Below are 17,966 nucleotides of genomic sequence, written 5' to 3' on the forward strand. Positions count from 1 at the left end.
TAGTGATAGTTTGACAAGGCTTCTGCACCATGAACCAAAAGCCAACTCTTTAGAACCCAATTAATCTCCTTTTCGGCTCTTGGAAATACTTGTGAGAACTGAAATCGTGTGAGAATACTGACGTGAATCTGTTTGTCTCACTCACACACCTTCCCTTCCTCCTCTTCCTCCCCTTCAGAGCCTGGAAATACTTGTTGTGAGAGATAGAATCGCCCGGGAATATCTGACGTGAATCTGTTTGTCTCACTCACACACCTCCCCTTCCTCTTCCCCTCAGAGCCTGGAAATACTTGTGAGAGATTGCATCGCCTGAAAATACGGATGGAATTTGTTTATTTCTTCCCCTCAGAGCCTGGAAATATTGGTTGTGAGAGCTGAAATCGCCTCAGAATACGGAGCTGAACTTCCTTGCCTCCCTCACACGCCTCCCTTTCCTCCTCCTCCTCCCCGTCAGAGCCTGGAAATACTTGTGAGATCTGAAATCGTGTGAGAGTATACGGACGAGAACTCCCTTGCCTCCCTAACACCTCCCCCTCCCCTTCCTCTTCCCCCTCAGAGCCTGGAAACACTTGTGAGAGATTGCATCGCCTGAAAATACGGATGGAATTTGTTTATTTCTTCCCCGTCAGATCCTGGAAATACTTGTGTGAGAGCTTAAATCGTGTGAGAGTATACGGACGGCAACTTGCTTGCCTCCCTAACACCTCCCCCTCCTCTTCCTCTTCCCCCTTAGAGCCTGGAAATACTTGTGAGAGATTGCATCGCCTGAAAATACGGGTGGAATTTTGTTTATTTCTTCCCCGTCTGAGCCTGGAAATACTTGTTGTTAAAGTTGAAATCGTGTGAGAGTGCTGACGACAACTTGCTTGCCTCCCTAACACCTCCTCTTCCTCCTCCTCCTCAGATCCAAGTGAAGGACAACGGGGCGCCGCAGCTGACGGCCACCACGCGGGTCCTCGTGCGTGTGATGGACGTGCCCGTGGAGTCTCCCAACCCGCCGGTCCTGCAGCCGCCGCCCCCCGCCCACGTGATGGAGACGGACGCGCCGGGCCACCTGGTGTCCTTCATCAACGCTCAGGACCCGGATAACGACACCTTGTGGTACTACATCACAGGTGAGGGACATATAGGGTCGCATTCTTAACCCGGTAGCAGCGACGGGCCAAATTTGTGCCATGATATAAACCCCCAAAACAGATGATACATAATCTGATCACAAATGCATTGATATATATTATGAAATGGTGTGTGAGGGGTGATTTTTTCTATTTTTTCTCGCTTGGAGGGACCATTAAGAAACTTGATCCCCGCTGCTACCGGGTTAAACATTTCGGAGCCCAAGCATATCTATTTGACAAAACTTTCGTAGGAGTTGTGGGCATTTCCAGTAGTGTTATGACCCTGGTGTTACGTTGACCCTTCTTCTGTAACTTGATCCTAAAAAAAAACGCTCATTAGAACCTGACTGATCTCCTTTTTGGCCTTTGGAAATTGTTGATGTGAGAAGCGAAAGCGTCAAACAATACCGGTCGGGGACCCTTGTTGACTTTGCTGCATTCCTATTCATACGGAGATGTGCACCGCCGCCACGCGCAGCTATTGCCTGTGCTCCCAACTGTACCTTTAGTCACCGCTTTTCCTCGTCTTGGTAGCCGGTACGAGTACAGGAACAGTTACCAGACTAACTGCTTACACTGGTCACAGAATGGCTGACTTTTTTTTTGTTGTTGTTGTTGTAAGATCAGTATTTTTTTTAAAGGGAAATACCTTAGAAGAGTGACGTTTAGTTCTTGGTTATGATTTTCTCACTTTGTTTCCTTTGATAACGTGTTTTCTCTAATGGCCAGAATAACTTTTTTTTCGCCTCTTTTTTTTCGCTACAGAATGGCGACCGTAAGTTTTGGGTGTGTCAGTAACTGGGGGAAAAATTATACCTAGGACATGTCTCGCTCGCTTCTTTGCTAACGTATTTTTCCACCGGTCAGAGTAACCGTTTTTTACGCTACAGAATAGCGAACTCAGTCAAGTTTTGGAGTGAATCAGTAATTTTTGGGAAGAATAATACGTAGGATATGTTTCTCTGGCTTTGTTTTCTTTTTTAACATGTTTTCTACCGGTCAGAGTAACTGTTTTTTACGCTACAGGATGGCTACCTCAGTCAAGTTTTGGGATGAATCCGTAATTTTTGAGGAAGAATTATACCTAGAATGTGTTTCGCTCGCTTACTTTCCTTTGTTAACGTAATTTTCTACCGGTCAGAGTAACTGTTTTTTCACGCTACAGAATGGCGAACTCAAGTTTTGGATTGAATCATTAATTTGGGGGAAGAATAATGCCAAGGATATGTTTTGCTCGCTTCATTTCCTTTGCTAACGTGTTTTCTACTGGTCAGAATATCCGTTCATACGCAACAGAATGGCTAACTCATCTTTGGGGGTTGAATCAGTAAACTGGGTGAGGAAAATAATGCCCTAGAGTTGGTAACGTTTATCTCTTTGATGATCTGTTTTGTTCGCTTCGTTTCCTTCGATTACGGTTGTGTCCCGTCTCCTGGGATCTGTTCCCTTCTCCTATAATTCCTTCCCCTTCTGTCTCTCTCCGGCATATGACCACAGATGTTGCGCCGACTAAACGAAACTTTCCAACTTTTCCTTCGATTACACGTTTTGCTACCGGTCAGCATAACTTTTTACCTTACAGAATGGCGAACTACGTCAAGTTTTGGGTACCTCAGAGCTGGGGAGAAAATATGTTACCTAGGATATGTGTTGCTCGCTTCATTTCCTTTCCTAACGTATCTTTTTCGTGAGCAGAATAACTTTTTTTTCTTTACGCTACAGAATGACGAACTCAGTCGAGTTTTGGGAATATCAGAACTGGGGGGAAAGTAATACCTAGGATCTGTTCTGCTCGCTTCATTTCCTTTGCTAACGTATCTTTCTCGTAGGCAGATTAACTTTTTTTTCTTTACGCTACAGAATGGCGAACTAAGTCAAGTTTTGAGTATATCAGAACTGGGGGAAAATAATACCTAGGATATATTTTGCTCGCCCCATTTTCTTTGTTAATGTATCTTTCTCATGGTCAGAGGGTGACGAGAGCGGCCGGTTCAGCATGGCCGTGGACTCTGGCCTGGTGAGCCTGGCGCGCCGCCTGGACCACGAGGAGCAGCACCACTACGCCCTCACCGTCACGGCCACAGACGGCGTCCACACCGCCGCCACCAAGGTCAGTGTGCGAGAGAGAGAGAGAGAGAGAGAGAGAGAGAGAGAGAGAGAGAGAGAGAGAGAGAGAGGGTGTTTATATAATTATGTGAGCATCATTTTTGTTTATATAATCTCTCTCTCTCTCTCTCTCTCTCTCTCAATAAGATACTCGCTAACTGTTAACTCTTGCCCCACCGTGTCCATTGTTCCAGCGTCGGTATTTACGGCACAGAGCACACAAACAACGTGACTCACTCCCGCCCGTAAACTTTTATTTTTATGCCGTCAAAATTATAGTCTCATGATGTCATCGGCCGGCGAGCTGAATGCGGTGCGGCCTCTCTCTCCCTCTCTTTCTGTTTCCCCCGGCGCCGTAACACAGTGAATTTAAAGTACAATATTTTTCATGGCAGCTAATATTGTTTGTAAATTGTTAAAGCACTTTGTGACATATGCAAATTCGGGGGCGACGGATGCTCTTTTGTTTTTCGAAAGCGACACAAAGGCAAAATGCACTGCCCAGCCTGCGGTGAACTGCGATTAACGACGAAGTGTTGAGTTTTTGCCTTATAAACTAACTCTCCCTCCAAACTGAGTGCTGATGTATAGGGGCTTTTACCCTAACCAGCATGCCTCCAAGGTTGGCATTATCAGACGCTTCCTCTTCTCACATCAGCAATTTCCAAAGGCCAAAAGGGAGAGTAGTCGGGTTCTAATGAGTGTTCTTTTAAGCTCAATTAAGGTACAGAGGAAGGGTCAGACTACCACCAGCCACCGTGCGTCCAAGGTTGGTGTTCTCAGTCGCTTCCGCTTCTCACATCAGCATTTCCAAAGGCCAAAAGGGAGAGTAATCGGGTTCTAATGAATGTTCTTTTAGGTTCATGTTACAGAGGAAGGGTCAGACTACCACCAGGGTCACAAAACTACCCCTGGATATGCTCAAAACTCCTGCGAAAGCCTTGTCAAATATGTGAGCTTTGGTGCCATAATATTTAAGAGATCAGTTGTGTTCTAATAAGTGTTTTTAGGTTCATGGTACAAAGGAAGGACCAAACTATCACCAGGGTCATTTCGCTTCGATCCTGTGGCGGTGTATTAGCTCGAAGGTCTTGTGATACTTTACCTTTATGACTCGCGAATATGTCCTCCAAGTCACGGGCGGGCGCGGTGTTCTCCCCACGGAGCGATATGTCTCGATGGTGAGTAGTGTGTTTACCCTAAGTCTATATACATCTAGTCAAGTCAGACGCAGGTTTGTGGGAGGAGACACGGCCGAGGCGTAGTTTATGCGTGACACTGCTTAGAGCCAAACTACTAAAGGTTTCAGGGGCCGTGTTCGCAAATAAAACTTTAACAAAGCGTCGGACAAGGATGTTATTTTGGCAGTGGATGTTTGAGACCCCGACCTAATGGGCAAAATTATGATTTCGTGTCACATGTGGTTAATGAAGCACTTATAAGAGTAAATTTAGGGTAAACTTGGCTAAAAGTTAAAGGAACTGTGAGCGAGGCTAGCCCCGCCAACGACAAAGGTGTTGTTGGGTAGTTGGGTGGGGATGATTGTGTGAGGAAGGAAAGGTTGGGTATGGGGGAGGTTGGTGAACCAACGAGGGATGAAACCAAAAACTACTGCTCGCTTACATACATGCAGCATGTACTACCAAGAGTCACATTTTCCATGCAACGGATAAGTAATTTCCTTCGAGTAAAACTTTCTCCCCAACTGATAGTCCATATATGGTACATCCATATTTACGGTAGATTAAATATTGCTACGGTGTGTGTGTGTGTGTGTGTGTGTGTGTGAAGCAGTAAGACATAGTTACTGGTTGGATGGATGATTACTCATACGTCAGAGCTAAACGTTACATCGACGTCACGAGATGAGCGGGGCGGGGCTAGCCTCGCTCACAGTTCCTTTAACTTTTAGACAAGTTTACCCTAAATTTACTCTTATAAGTGCTTCATTATCCACATGTGACACCAAATCATATTTTTGCCCATTAGGTCGGGGTCTCAAACATCCACTGCCAATATAACATCCTTGTCTGACGCTTTGTTAAAGTTTTATTTGCGAAAAACAGAACACGGCCCCTGAAACCGTTAGTAGAGAATGTAGAAACAGGGATTTAGAGAAAACGAAGAAAGGCGGACTAATTTAAATCAATCACTTCATCATGCCCTCCCTCACACCCACACCGCCGTTTGTAGGTAATGGAATTACAGTCACGCAATAGCACAATAAAAAGACATATTTTTTCGTCAGTGGCTTGCCTGAACGCGCTCCGAAAGGAGGCGAGAATGCACATCCAGAGTGCACACACGGCCCCAACTTTAGTCACCCCTGTACTGGCGGGTATATATATATATATATATATATATATATATATATATATATATATATATATATATATATATATATATTTTTTTTTTAGCTCCAAGTGACGTCATCCCGCTGCTCCGCCCCAAAACCGCCTCCTGCGCGTACCGGTCGCAGTTTTGAAGCAGAGTGACTTGACTTGGTATATATAGACGTAGTGTTTACCGATGAGCGCAGAGACACGCCAGTCCTCGTCGACAGACCGACTCGGTCGGCTAGATTTCGATCACCGATAGAGTCGGTTTGTCGGCACCCTGCTACGGGCCGCCATTAGGCTAAGCCCGTGCTCCCCCGCGCAGGGAGGGAGCATTTTTACCCTCTTAACGGGCCGTCTTCGGACAAGGGCCCGTTCCCCTAGTGATACTAGGGGTAAATCTTTAACAACAACAACAACAACAACCGATGAGCGGAGGGGAGCGCGGGCCGGGCCGTTGCATCGTAAAGCAGACTAATACCGCTGCAAGTTGTTATCACCTGGCCGTTTGCTGCCTCACGCTACTAGCGGCGGTATTCTCAGACGCTTCCGCCTCTCACATCAGTCACTGCCAAAGGCCGAAAGGGAATTTCATCTGGCTCCAATGAGTGTTTTTAGGGTCATGGTGCAGAGGAAGGGCTCAAACTACCACCAGGGACATAAAACTACGGAGGGAAATGCTCACAACTCCTACGAAAGCCTTGTCAATTTTGTGTGCTTAGGCGCCGAAATTTTTAAGTATAGGGCCCAGGGTCGATGTACTCAGAAGCTTCCGCCTTCACATCAGTCATTTTCCAAGGCCGAAAAGGAGATTTATATTGTTCTAATGAGTTTCTTTTTAGGCTCATGGTGCAGAGGAAGGGTTAACCCGTCCGCTGCGACTGGCACGGAATTGGACTTCACTGGTTGCCTGGTAACATACACTCCCAGGTCTTTCTCTGCCTCTGTGGTGGATAGTGGAGTGTTTCCCATGTGGTACTGGTGTGCTAGATATCCCCTCCCAATGTGCAGGACTTTACATTTTTCTTCATTGAATTGTAGCAGCGACTTTTTGTCCCATTCCTGTAGCTTGGTGAGGTCTTCTGGTAGGTTAACCGCAGTCAAAGGGTTAAACTCCCACCGGTTCATAAAAGTATCCTTTCAAATGCTCAAACTACCACCAGGTTCATAAGAGTACCCCTGGAAATGCCCGCAGCTCCTCCGAAAACCTTGCCTGATACATGTGCTGGGTCGCCGGAATGTTTAAGAGTAAGGACTCAGTGATGTTCGTGACTGAAAGCGTCGCCAACCTTGAGTGATATCGAAAAAGTGACTTATTGATCCGTAGGTTTCTTCATATCATCCCGAGGGTGCTGTATTTGATGGTAACGGTGGTGTTTTGTTTGTTTGTTTGTTTGTTTACAGCAAGGGAGGCAGCTCAAGGGCAAAACAAAAAAGCAACAAAAAAAGCCCGCTAGGCGCTGCTCCAACAAGACGAGGCTGAGTAAGAGGCCAAAAGAGAGGTCAAAACGTGTGGAAGAGTTTCATCGCATCAGACACTCATCAGCCGCCTGTCAGATGAGCCAAATAATTATAAGCTGCGGATGACCAAGACTGTGGCTGCTATTGTTTGTACGCCTCGTTACGCTCGCATTGTGCTACCTCAAGTGTTGTTTGATCTCTCTCTCTCTCTCTCTCTCTCTCTCTCTCTCTCTCTCTCTCTCTCTCTCTCTCTCTCTCTCTCTCTCTCTCTCTCTCTCTCTCTCTCTCTCTCTCTCTCTCTCTCTCTCTCTCTCTCTCTCTCTCTCTCTCTCTCTCTCTCTCTCTCTATATATATATATATATATATATATATATATATATATATATATATATATATATATATATATATATATATATATATATATATATATATATATATATATATATAGATATATATATATATATATATATATATATATATAGTTATATATATATATATATAACTATATATATATATATATATATATATATATATATATATATATATATATATATATATATATATATATATATATAGTTATATATATATATATATATATATATATATATATATATATATATATATATATATATATATATATATATATATATATATATATATATATATATATATAGTTATATATATATATATATATATATATATATATATATATATAGTGATATATATATATATATAAATATATATATATATATATATATATATATATATATATATATATATATATATATATATATATATAGTTATATAGTTATATATATATAATTATAGTTATTTCTCCAACATTCCTTTCCACACAACACACCCTTCCCGTCAGCTGTCCGTCATTTCCCCCTTGGCTAACGTAACCAATTGGTGCCTCCCTCGCCGCAGCTCGTGGTGGAGGTGATGGACGCCAATGATCACCGGCCGGTGTTCAGCGCCAGGACCTACGAGGGTGCCGTGAGCGAGGACGTGGCGCCGGGGTCCACCGTGGTCACCCTGCAGTGCCGAGACAGGGACCAGTCACCCACGGCGTCCTCCGCGGTGTACTTCACGCTGCACCACGCCCAGGCCTTGGCGTCCCAGGGCCTCTTCACCGTGGACTCGTTCACTGGTGACCTCATCGTGGCCGAGCCCCTGGACAGGTCAGACGAGCAGCTGGCGTGTCAAGCTGCAAGAAACAAAGATGAATAGTCTTGCTGTCTGAGTATACTGAATGCAGTTATTGAACATGTGATAACCTTGAGGCTCATCTCCACGTAGGGAGGTGTCCAGCGTCCACGAGCTGACCGTGAGCTGCAGGGACCGCGGCCGACAGGAGAACGCAGACTTTGCCCGCGTGTCCGTGACGGTGGAGGACGCCAACGACCACGAGCCCGTCTTCCTGGAGCCCATGATCATCGCCAAGGTGAGTACACTGTGCCTGCGGCGGCTCGTGCACCGCCACCTCAACCAACACCAGTTACCTGACCTGTGAAATATCGCCGGAGTTGAAGAATACTTTTCGTAAGTATTATAGGAAGTTAATTAAAGCAATTACATCACTATTATACACAGAAAACGTATAAATAGGCGATTCATATCTAATCCAGAGAAAAAAGTTTGTATATGACGAACGTTCCATCATAATATTTGTACACTGGAACAATCTGATGAACTAAAGTCAAATGTATAGTTATTGTATGACAAGTCTCGTCCCGGCGCGTGCATCACCGTGCCGTGGGGTGCGGGTCCATAAACAGCCGTTGTCAATAGTCGTGTTTCACCTCCCGCCCAAATAACACAAGTCCAGCAAACAGAGGCCGCGCCAGGGGATGTATCGTTGCTCTCCCATCGGACCGAATCCTCCAAACTTACGACGCTCCTCTGGCCAGAACCGAACAATGATGACTAGTGTGTGTGTGTGTGTGTGTGTGTGTGTTAGAGAGAGAGAGAGAGAGAGAGAGAGAGAGAGAGAGAGAGAGAGAGAGAGAGAGAGAGAGAGAGAGAGAGAGAGAGAGAGAGAGAGAGAGAGAGAGAGAGAGAGAGAGAGAGAGAGAGTACCTTTCAGCTCCTTTCGAGACCTTTAAAAACGTAACCCATCTTCTTTTCTGAGTCATAACAACGAGTCAATATCCCGGCGGCTTAAATCACGGGAAACTGCGGGAAACAAATAAGGGTTTAACCTCCCAAAGTTCGGCGGCGGGGAAAGGGGATTTGCAACGCCGCTTAACTCCCTTGTAAACTTCACGAGCTGGCGGGGAAAAAGGACGAGGCGAGAGGCGGCCTTAAACAGCGGGGCGGCCTGAGAGGAGTAGCCATAAAGTTAGGAGCACGGTAAGAATAGCCATAAAAGTAGCGGCGAAAGACAGAGGAGCGGCAGGGCGGGGAGGAGGAGAGATCAAAGGCAGGAGCTTGAAGTGGGCGCTTCAGACGAACACCCTCTTACCCTACGAGGCTGAAGGGGGTGTGAGATGCAGTCCCGACGCCCTACACGTACGGGGACGCTCCATAAAGGCGTGAACGAGGCTCTTTGGGGGGTAAAGGAGGAGAGGAAAAGAGTAGGAGGAGAAGGAGGAGGTGGAAGAGGCACGTGAGATAGTTAGTGACGTTAAATTAGTGGACGTTTACGGAGCGATTAACTTCGTATAAATTGTTTAGTCCGTGATGAAAATACGTCAGAAAGAACGATGTGTTATGATGTGCTTTGGGCGTGATTTGCCTGTAATGGTAAGGAAGGAGAGTTTTATTATTATTATTATTATTATTATTATTATTATTATTATTATTATTATTATTATTCCACCAAGTGACCTGAAGGGACTGAGACTGGCAGGATGTCACCAACCACCGAATCCAGTTATATACGAAAGGATAACAGGAGAGATGGTGTGGAAGAAGGCCCTCCAGACTCGTGGCAGCGCGGGGCCCTCAGGACTTGATGCACGGGGATGGCGAAGCTTGCTGAGCAGCACCAATTTTGGCAATGCAGCTGGTGACTTGCGCAACACCATTGCAGCACTGGCAAGAAAACTCGCCTCCTCCAGCTGCCACTATGAGGACGCCCTGACTGCATGCCGCCTCATTCCCCTGGACAAGAGGCCGGGATGCAGGCCTATAGGAGTCGGAGAAGTCCTGCGGCGCATCGTAGGCAAATGCATCATGGCTGTCGTCAAAGAAGATGTGAGAATGGCAGCAGGGAACCTCCAAGTTTGTGCGGGGCAGCAGGCAGGAGGAGAAGCAGCCGTCCATGCCATGCGGGAGATATTCGACCACGTGGAGTGCGAAGCAGTGCTTCTTGTTGACGCCAAAAATGCCTTCAACACAATAAATAGAAAGACTATGATACACAACATTAAAACCAAGTGCCCTAGCTTAGCTATGTATGTCGAAAATACCTATACATACCCGACCGACTTATACATAAATAGCCACAGTGGAAAAGTGAAAGTGTTAAAATCATCTGAGGGAACAACACAAGGTGACCCAATAGCCATGGCTATGTACGCCCTGGGCCTATCAGTCCTCCAAAATGAAATCGCGTTCGCAGTAACACGGGTGAAACAGGTGGCTTATGCGGATGACCTCTCAGGTGCTGGTAAAATCTCAGACTTAAAAGGGTGGTGGGACACTATGAACACCGCCGGCCCTGAGATAGGATACGTCCCTAACGCCACCAAGTCTGTCCTTATTGTCAAACCTGAACATTATGACCATGCCGCAGAAACCTTTAGAGGAAGTGGCGTCATTGTGACAAAAGACGGACAACGACACTTAGGTGCAGTGATCGGGACAGAGGTATATAAGAAGGAGTACGTAGGAGACAAAGTAGCTGAATGGGTGAAGGAAATAGAAGCTTTGTCTGCCATTGCCAAGACTGAGCCACACGCTGCCTATTCAGCGTACACCCACGGCATCCAACATCGGTGGACGTTCCTGATGCGCACCATCCCCGGCATCAGTCCACTCCTCGGACCACTGGAAAATGCCGTCAAGAATGTATTCTTGCCGGCGCTAGTGAAATCTTATGCTTTGGGGGAGGAGGAGAGGGATATGCTAGCACTTCCCCCAAGACTGGGTGGGATGGGGATCACCAACCCTGAGAAGCTGGCTGATAAGGAGAACCAAACTCCATCAGCCTTACCAGGTCACTCATCAACAGGATCATCGCTCAGGAGGCAGAGGGCGAGATAGACCAAACAGAAATAAGAGATATTAAAAGAAAAATCTCAGAAGAAAGGCAACAGGCCCAAAAAGACGAGCTGGACCGTCTTACACACCACCTGTCCACAGAAATGGGTAGAAAAATACACACAGCACAGGAGGCAGGCGCCTCTAACTGGCTAACGTCATTACCAATCAGAGCAAAGGGCTTCAGCCTCAACAAACAAGAATTTGTCGACGCCATTGCTCTGAGATATGGCTGGCCGATTGAGGGACTGCCTGATCTCTGTGCATGTGGATCACCAAATGATGTCACCTACACCATGACATGTAAAAAAGGAGGCTTCGTCTGTATTCGACACGATGAAGTGAGGGATCTGACAGCCAGCATGCTCGGGGAGGTATGCCAAGACGTCACTACCGAGCCGGCACTGCTTCCCCTGGACGGCGAACACCTTCGGTACAGGACGGCCAATTCCTCACAGGAGGCACGGGTTGATGTAAGTGTCCGCGGATTCTGGGTGCGCGGACAGCGGGCGTTCATGGACATCCGCATATTCGACCCGATGGCTGCCTGTCACCGTGAGCTGCCCCTGCAAGCCGCCCACCACAGGAACGAGCAGGAGAAGACAAGGGCATACGGTGAAAGAATCCAACATGTGGATCAGGGCAGCTTCACCCCCCTCGTCTTCACCACATCCGGCGGGATGGGTCCCAGGGCCCAATGCTTCTACGCACGCCTCGCGGAACTAATCTCAGAAAAGAAGCATCAGCCAAGGAGCCACATTGTCGCCTGGATGAGGTGTCGCCTCTCGTTCTCCCTGCTCAGGTCGGCCATCCTATGTCTCAGGGGCACCAGACACTCTTGCCCAAAAGCCACCAACATCTCCAATATAGACTATGAAGCCACAGTGGTGGAGAGTGACATTAGGGTGGGTCGGGAGTGACTTGAGTAGGGAAGGAAAGGGGGATCTGGACGTAATAGATGATAGGTGATTTAGTGCTAGGTAGTATTAGTGATATGGTTGGATGCCACAGTCATTAGCGAACAGAGTTGGGGCTAATGACCTCCAAGCTATGGAGCCCTCCATGATTATGTGTCGGGAAAATAAACATGGGTGGAGGTATCATTTATGTAGTAGTAGTAGTAGCAGTAGTAGTAGTAGTAGTAGTAGTAGTAGTAGTAGTAGTAGTAGTAGTAGTAGTAGTAGTAGTAGTAGTAGTAGTAGTAGTAGTAGTAGTAGTAGTAGCAGCTTATTCACCTTACACACCACCCCCTCGCCTGTCCTCCGCCTCTGCCCCTCACTGGTCGCCGCTTCCTTGCCCCAGGTGAGCGTGGGGGCCGCGGCGGGCACGGCGGTGGTGCGGGTGATGGCGCTGGACCACGACAAGGGCGACAACGGCAGGATATCCTACTCCATCTTCGAGGGTGAGTGTGGGCGGGTGAGTGAGAGTGAGGCGGCCATCGAGACTCCTCTCCTCCCAGACTTGACCTCTCTTTTGGCCTCTCGTTCTTTTTTTCTTTTGCCGGAGCAGCGTTTAGCGGCCTTTTTCTTGCTGATTTTGTTTTTGTTGCTGATTTTGATTTTTAGCCCTGAGCTGCCTCCCTTGCCGTGAAAAAAAAAAAACGGCAGGATATCGTACTTCATCTTAAGGGTGAGCTTTTCAAGGGACTGACAGGCGTTCATTCTAACCCATAATACAGAACAGCGGCAGGATATCGTACCTTTGGGCGTCCCACTAGGCGTTCATTCTAACCCATAAATACAGAAAAATGACACGATATCGTACCTTTGAGCGTTCCTCTGGGCGTTCATTCTAACCCTTAAGTGCAGAACAGCGGCAGGATATCGTACCCCATCTCCGAGGGTGACTAACAAAAGGATATTTATCACTTTACGTCTTCATAGTGTTCTGCGAGTTGAAAATGACCTTTATACGTTACCTTAGAGGTGCTGAGAATATCCAACCCAAGGAATTATTTTCGCATCACTATTTTTTGAGATACTAGGCCATATTACATGTCAAACCCGAGAGGTTTCGGGTCCCTACAGAGTTATTCATCCCGAGCTTTGTAGGGACCCGAAACTTCTCGGATTGGACTTGTAGTACGGCCCCTAAACCGACCTTTGTAGGGACCCGAAACTTCTCGGGTTTGACTTGTAATGCGGGCCACTGTTTGATGGAATTAGGCCTCTTTCACACGAGGCCACCGGTGGCCGTCACCGGTGACCGCCACTGGTTACCCCAGTGTGAAAGGTCCGGGTAACTGCAACCAACCAGTGACCACCATCGACCCTACATCTCCCTCCCACCATTCCTTGCTGTTCCTCCTTTCCTTCCTTTCCCTTCACACCTATCCCTCTACACGCGGTGGCTAAGTATATGCCATAGCTCAACTCATAGACGAGCTAGCCAGTTTTGCTTGACACCATCAGACTCAGCACTCGCTGTTTTCAACAGTTGTTCATTGACTGCAGAAATATATTATTACATGACGTAGGAAAATCTCTCATGAACACGATAGTGTGATCAGAATGCAGATGAAGCTCCACATATTGAAAACACAGAGTTATTTATAGCAACATGTCACTCGCATTCTGATCACACTATCGTGTTCACGAGAAATTTTCCTACGTCATGTAATAATATATTTCTGCAGTCAATGAACAACTGTTGAAAACAGTGAGTATAAGTAAAACATGTTATAAACATTTTTTTAACATCTTCACGGTTCAACTCATCGTAATACCATTTTCGTATTTGTTTTGTCGAGTTTTTAAAATACATCTTGATTCTACAGTCACTGCTGAGTCTGATGGTGTCAACCAAAACTGGCTAGCTCGTCTATGAGTTGAGCTATGGCATATAATAAAGAAACATGTCTCACTCGAGCATGCAAGATGTGGTCCGACATGAGTGTTAGCGGGAGAGCGGAGCAGCCAATCAGCTGCAAGCTTACTAACCTGCCTAGGCGCCAGGAATCTAGCTTAAGTGAACAGACTATAGTACCGGTTGAATTCCCAATGCCGGCGCTTATAGTGACACGCTCGCCCGCCATGCTTGGCTGTGGAGTTGTGGGCCTGGCTGTGCGAGTCGCTGCATGTCCGTCATCCCGCCATTTTGTCCTGCCTTGTTTCCATCCTCCCGCCCGCCTCCAGTATTTTATTAACTTATCTCTTAGATAATTCTTCATATCCGATTCTTTTTTAAAGGTTTGCTAATATATATACTGTTATTGTTATTAAACTATGAGTCCATCCATAATAACTATATATATATGCTTATTTCTTTATCGAAAAGAATAATATTTACTTCATTCAGGGAGAGAGAGAGAGAGAGAGAGAGAGAGAGAGAGAGAGAGAGAGAGAGAGAGAGAGAGAGAGAGAGAGAGAGAGAGAGAGAGAGAGAGAGAGAGAGAGAGAGAGAGAGAATATCCATATCACCGAGATATCCACTCAGGCACTCCGTCTCAGCCTCTCACTCGTGTGAGGAAGAAATGAGGGGCATCATGAGCGACTGGTCTGTATCGGTACCGGTACCGAACAGTCTGGTACCGGTACCATACCGTATAGCTGGTACCGTCAGTACCGGTACTGGTACCTGCCCACCCCTATTGAGAACTTGAGAGGAGTCTGCTTGTGGCCGTGGAGAGGGAGAGTGCCCGTGTAGTATCTCGATTTTTTGGGGTTAATATGGCTTTGTGTGTGGTAGATGGGCGCAGCAATCACTTCAGGAAGGACAATAGTTTATATGGATCCCCTTGTGAGCTTGAAGATAGATGGAATAGTGGCGTAACCTCTGCAGAAGTTATTGGTACTCACTGGATGACTCAAGGATGTGTCGGGTAAGTGATGCTCAAGTCTTTAGTCTAGTGTAACAAGTGTTTTTTTCCCTCGTTGATCTAAATGGTATGTGCTTCAGTTCGTAGGAGGTGAGAGTAAGAATAAGACTACAGTAACAGGCTGTCTGCAATGTCGGCGAAGAATATGCCAAGGGAGTGTGTTCAGCGCGTACGAGTAGGTTTGGGCAGACTGAAGCTTCGCTGGGAATGAGCACCGCAGTAACGAGCCACCTTGCCTGTTACCTTCTTCTTTTGAGCTGTTCCGCTTTGTATCGCTGCTTAGGTCCTCCTTGGTACTTCTTGACACTTAGGGTCGTATTTTAAAACATTTCGTCGCCCAAGTACACATATTTGACAAGGCTTTCGTATGAGTTTAGGACATTTCCAGGGGTAGTTTAATGGCCCTGGTGGTAGTTTGACCCTTCATCTGTACCGTGAACTTTAGAAAACACTCAATAGAACCCAATTGATCCCCTCTTTGACCTTCAGAAATAGTTGATGTAAAAAGCAAAAGTGTCTTATAACACCAACCTTAGATACTTCCCGACGCACTCTTGGTTACTTCACTGCGTACACTTATATGATTCACCCTGCACTGAGCTCTATTTTTCTGGCCACTTTGCTTCCGCTGCGGGAGGGAGCCCAAACCCGGCGAGGCAGCGTCTCCGGCTAAATGCCCTGCCCACTCTGCGGTGAAGTGCGATTAACGACTAAATGCTGAGTGTTTGTATTAGAAATTAACTTCCCGCGCATAAAGAGTGCTGATAGGGGCATTTACCCTAACCAGCATGCGTCAAAGGTTGATCTTCTACGACACTTTCGCCTCATCAACACTATCCAGAAGGGAGATCAGTCTAATTCTAATGAGCAGGGAAGCGTCTGCGGCCCATCGTGTTGAATGGAGCAGGGAACAGGAATGATTGAGTGCCGTTTTGAGTGTAAATGGAATGGTTGATATGCGAGGAAAGAGAGAAAAATTTAGTTGTTTTAGGGAAACCTACATGGAAACGTTGAGAGAATAATGAGTTAAATGGTGAACGAGTGCTTCATATTGGAAGGTACGAATGAGAATGTAGAATGGCGAAGTGTGAATGATGTACTTAAGGTTGTATTCGAGGAAGCTGCGCGGAACAGTTGAAGGATGATGGAGTAGGTATTATGGTAACAGTAAGTGCGTGATAGTGGAAGGTATGGATGAGTGCTGCCGAGACATGTTTGGGTGAGCTGCTCAAGGTAGACAGGTGGTTTGGGTGAGCGGGTGGGGAAGAGCGATGTACTGATTCTGAAGGCAGAAACAGGAGCTTGGCTGTTCAGTGTCCTCAAAAGTTTTGCCCACCTCGTGAGCGACAGATTACCAAATGAGTGAAGACATGATGAGGTAGATACTGCTAACCGTAATTGGTCCTATGTGTTTGTTTGTTTCCCTGCACTCGGGGTTATTCGTTGCTTTTCCCTGTCCCTCAGGTAATGCTGGAGGAATCTTCAACATTGACACTGCCCTCGGCGTGATCAGCCTCACCCGAACCCTGGCCGAGGCCCAGCCCCCGGAGTACCTGCTGCTGGTGCGGGCCACGGACCACGCCGCGCAGGCCCGCGCCGCCTCGGTGCCGGTCCGGGTCATGGTGACCGCCTCGCAGAGCACGCCCCCCTCCTGGCAGGGCAATAAGCCGCACGTGGAGGAGGTCGGGGAGTGGGTGGCGGTGGGCACGGCCCTGGCGCGCGTCACGGCGTCCTCACCGTCGGCCCTCCACTACTCGCTGACGGGCGGGAATGAACACAGCGCCTTCGTCATCAGCCCCGCCTCGGGGGTGGTCAGCGTGGCCACGCCCCTGGACTACGAAACCACCTCCTGGTACAACCTGACCATCACGGCCACCAACCTGGTGAGTCCCTGCCCCGCCTGGTACGCGAGGAAAACACTCAACAAATGTTCATTACAAGGAGGATATTCTTTTCAGGCGGAGAAATCGCAGGTACTCAGCGATCTAGATCCAGACAGAGTAGTTTGGCCCAGATAAATGTTTATAGGCCTACACGTCAAGCCATTACCAAAAAAAGCCAATTCATGGTCTGTGACTCTAGAATATCTAGTCTAGGGAAACTTGACTTCTCTTTTCACCACTAATGTCGATATTATCTGAAGCATTTCCGCCACTCCTTATAAACACAGCCTCAGATAAGATATTACCCACATGCTGTCCTGACCTTCAATCAACCGTCACTTCAGCGACTTCGGTAAAGAGCGCTACAGGCAGCACATAAAAAAGTGGGTTTCAGCGCTGGTGTTCTGCCATGGTGACGCGCCCCCTAACCCTCCCCCAGGCCGGGGTGTCCCGCAGCACGTGGCTGGGCGTGACGGTCCTCGACGAGAACGACTGGTGGCCGGAGTGGGAGCGACTTTCCTACTACGGCAGCGTCCTGCAGACCGCCGGCCGCGGCGCCCCCGTGCTGGCCGCCCACGCCCACGCCCAGGCCAGCCCCAGCCAGCTCACGGTGACCGCCCGGGACCGTGACCAAGGCTACAACGGCAGAGTGACCTACACCATCGTGGAGAAGGACATCACAAAGTTGTTTTCAATCAACCGACACACAGGTGAACGTTTGGGATTGTTTAATTAAAGGCACTCTGCTTAGTGAATACAGGCACACGGGGAGATAAACGTCCCATTCCCTCACTAATCAACGTTCCTCCTGCAGCCAGGAACCTTACCACCCAATTCTGGTTTATGCTGCCTGCCACAGGAAGGGTTCAGCCACACACTGTTTCTTCCCTCACTGCCTCCAAGTGATACTTTGTTTTTACTGTTCATCTAAATTTGCCGAATAAATGGTTCGCCCTTTATGTTGTCCTGCTGCACAGACTTTACTCTTCATTATTCTTTCCTCCTTTGTTAAGATTACAAAGCATTTTCAGTTTT

General features: G+C 47.2%; 1 protein-coding gene across 1 annotated transcript in view; it reads left to right on the forward strand.

Moving 5' to 3' along the window:
- Positions 1-17,966, forward strand: part of LOC126994462 (protocadherin Fat 3-like) — a 98,426-nt gene that overhangs the window by 70,002 nt on the left and 10,458 nt on the right. The window contains exons 7-13 of the mRNA XM_050853774.1: positions 905-1,115; positions 3,089-3,228; positions 7,953-8,206; positions 8,325-8,469; positions 12,534-12,633; positions 16,513-16,931; positions 17,371-17,641. Coding sequence (XP_050709731.1) covers positions 905-1,115; positions 3,089-3,228; positions 7,953-8,206; positions 8,325-8,469; positions 12,534-12,633; positions 16,513-16,931; positions 17,371-17,641 — 1,540 coding nt within the window. The remainder of the gene's footprint in view (positions 1-904; positions 1,116-3,088; positions 3,229-7,952; positions 8,207-8,324; positions 8,470-12,533; positions 12,634-16,512; positions 16,932-17,370; positions 17,642-17,966) is intronic.

The sequence above is a fragment of the Eriocheir sinensis genome, unplaced genomic scaffold, assembly GCF_024679095.1.
Source record: "Eriocheir sinensis breed Jianghai 21 unplaced genomic scaffold, ASM2467909v1 Scaffold8, whole genome shotgun sequence".
In the NCBI taxonomy this organism is placed as follows: domain Eukaryota; kingdom Metazoa; phylum Arthropoda; class Malacostraca; order Decapoda; family Varunidae; genus Eriocheir; species Eriocheir sinensis.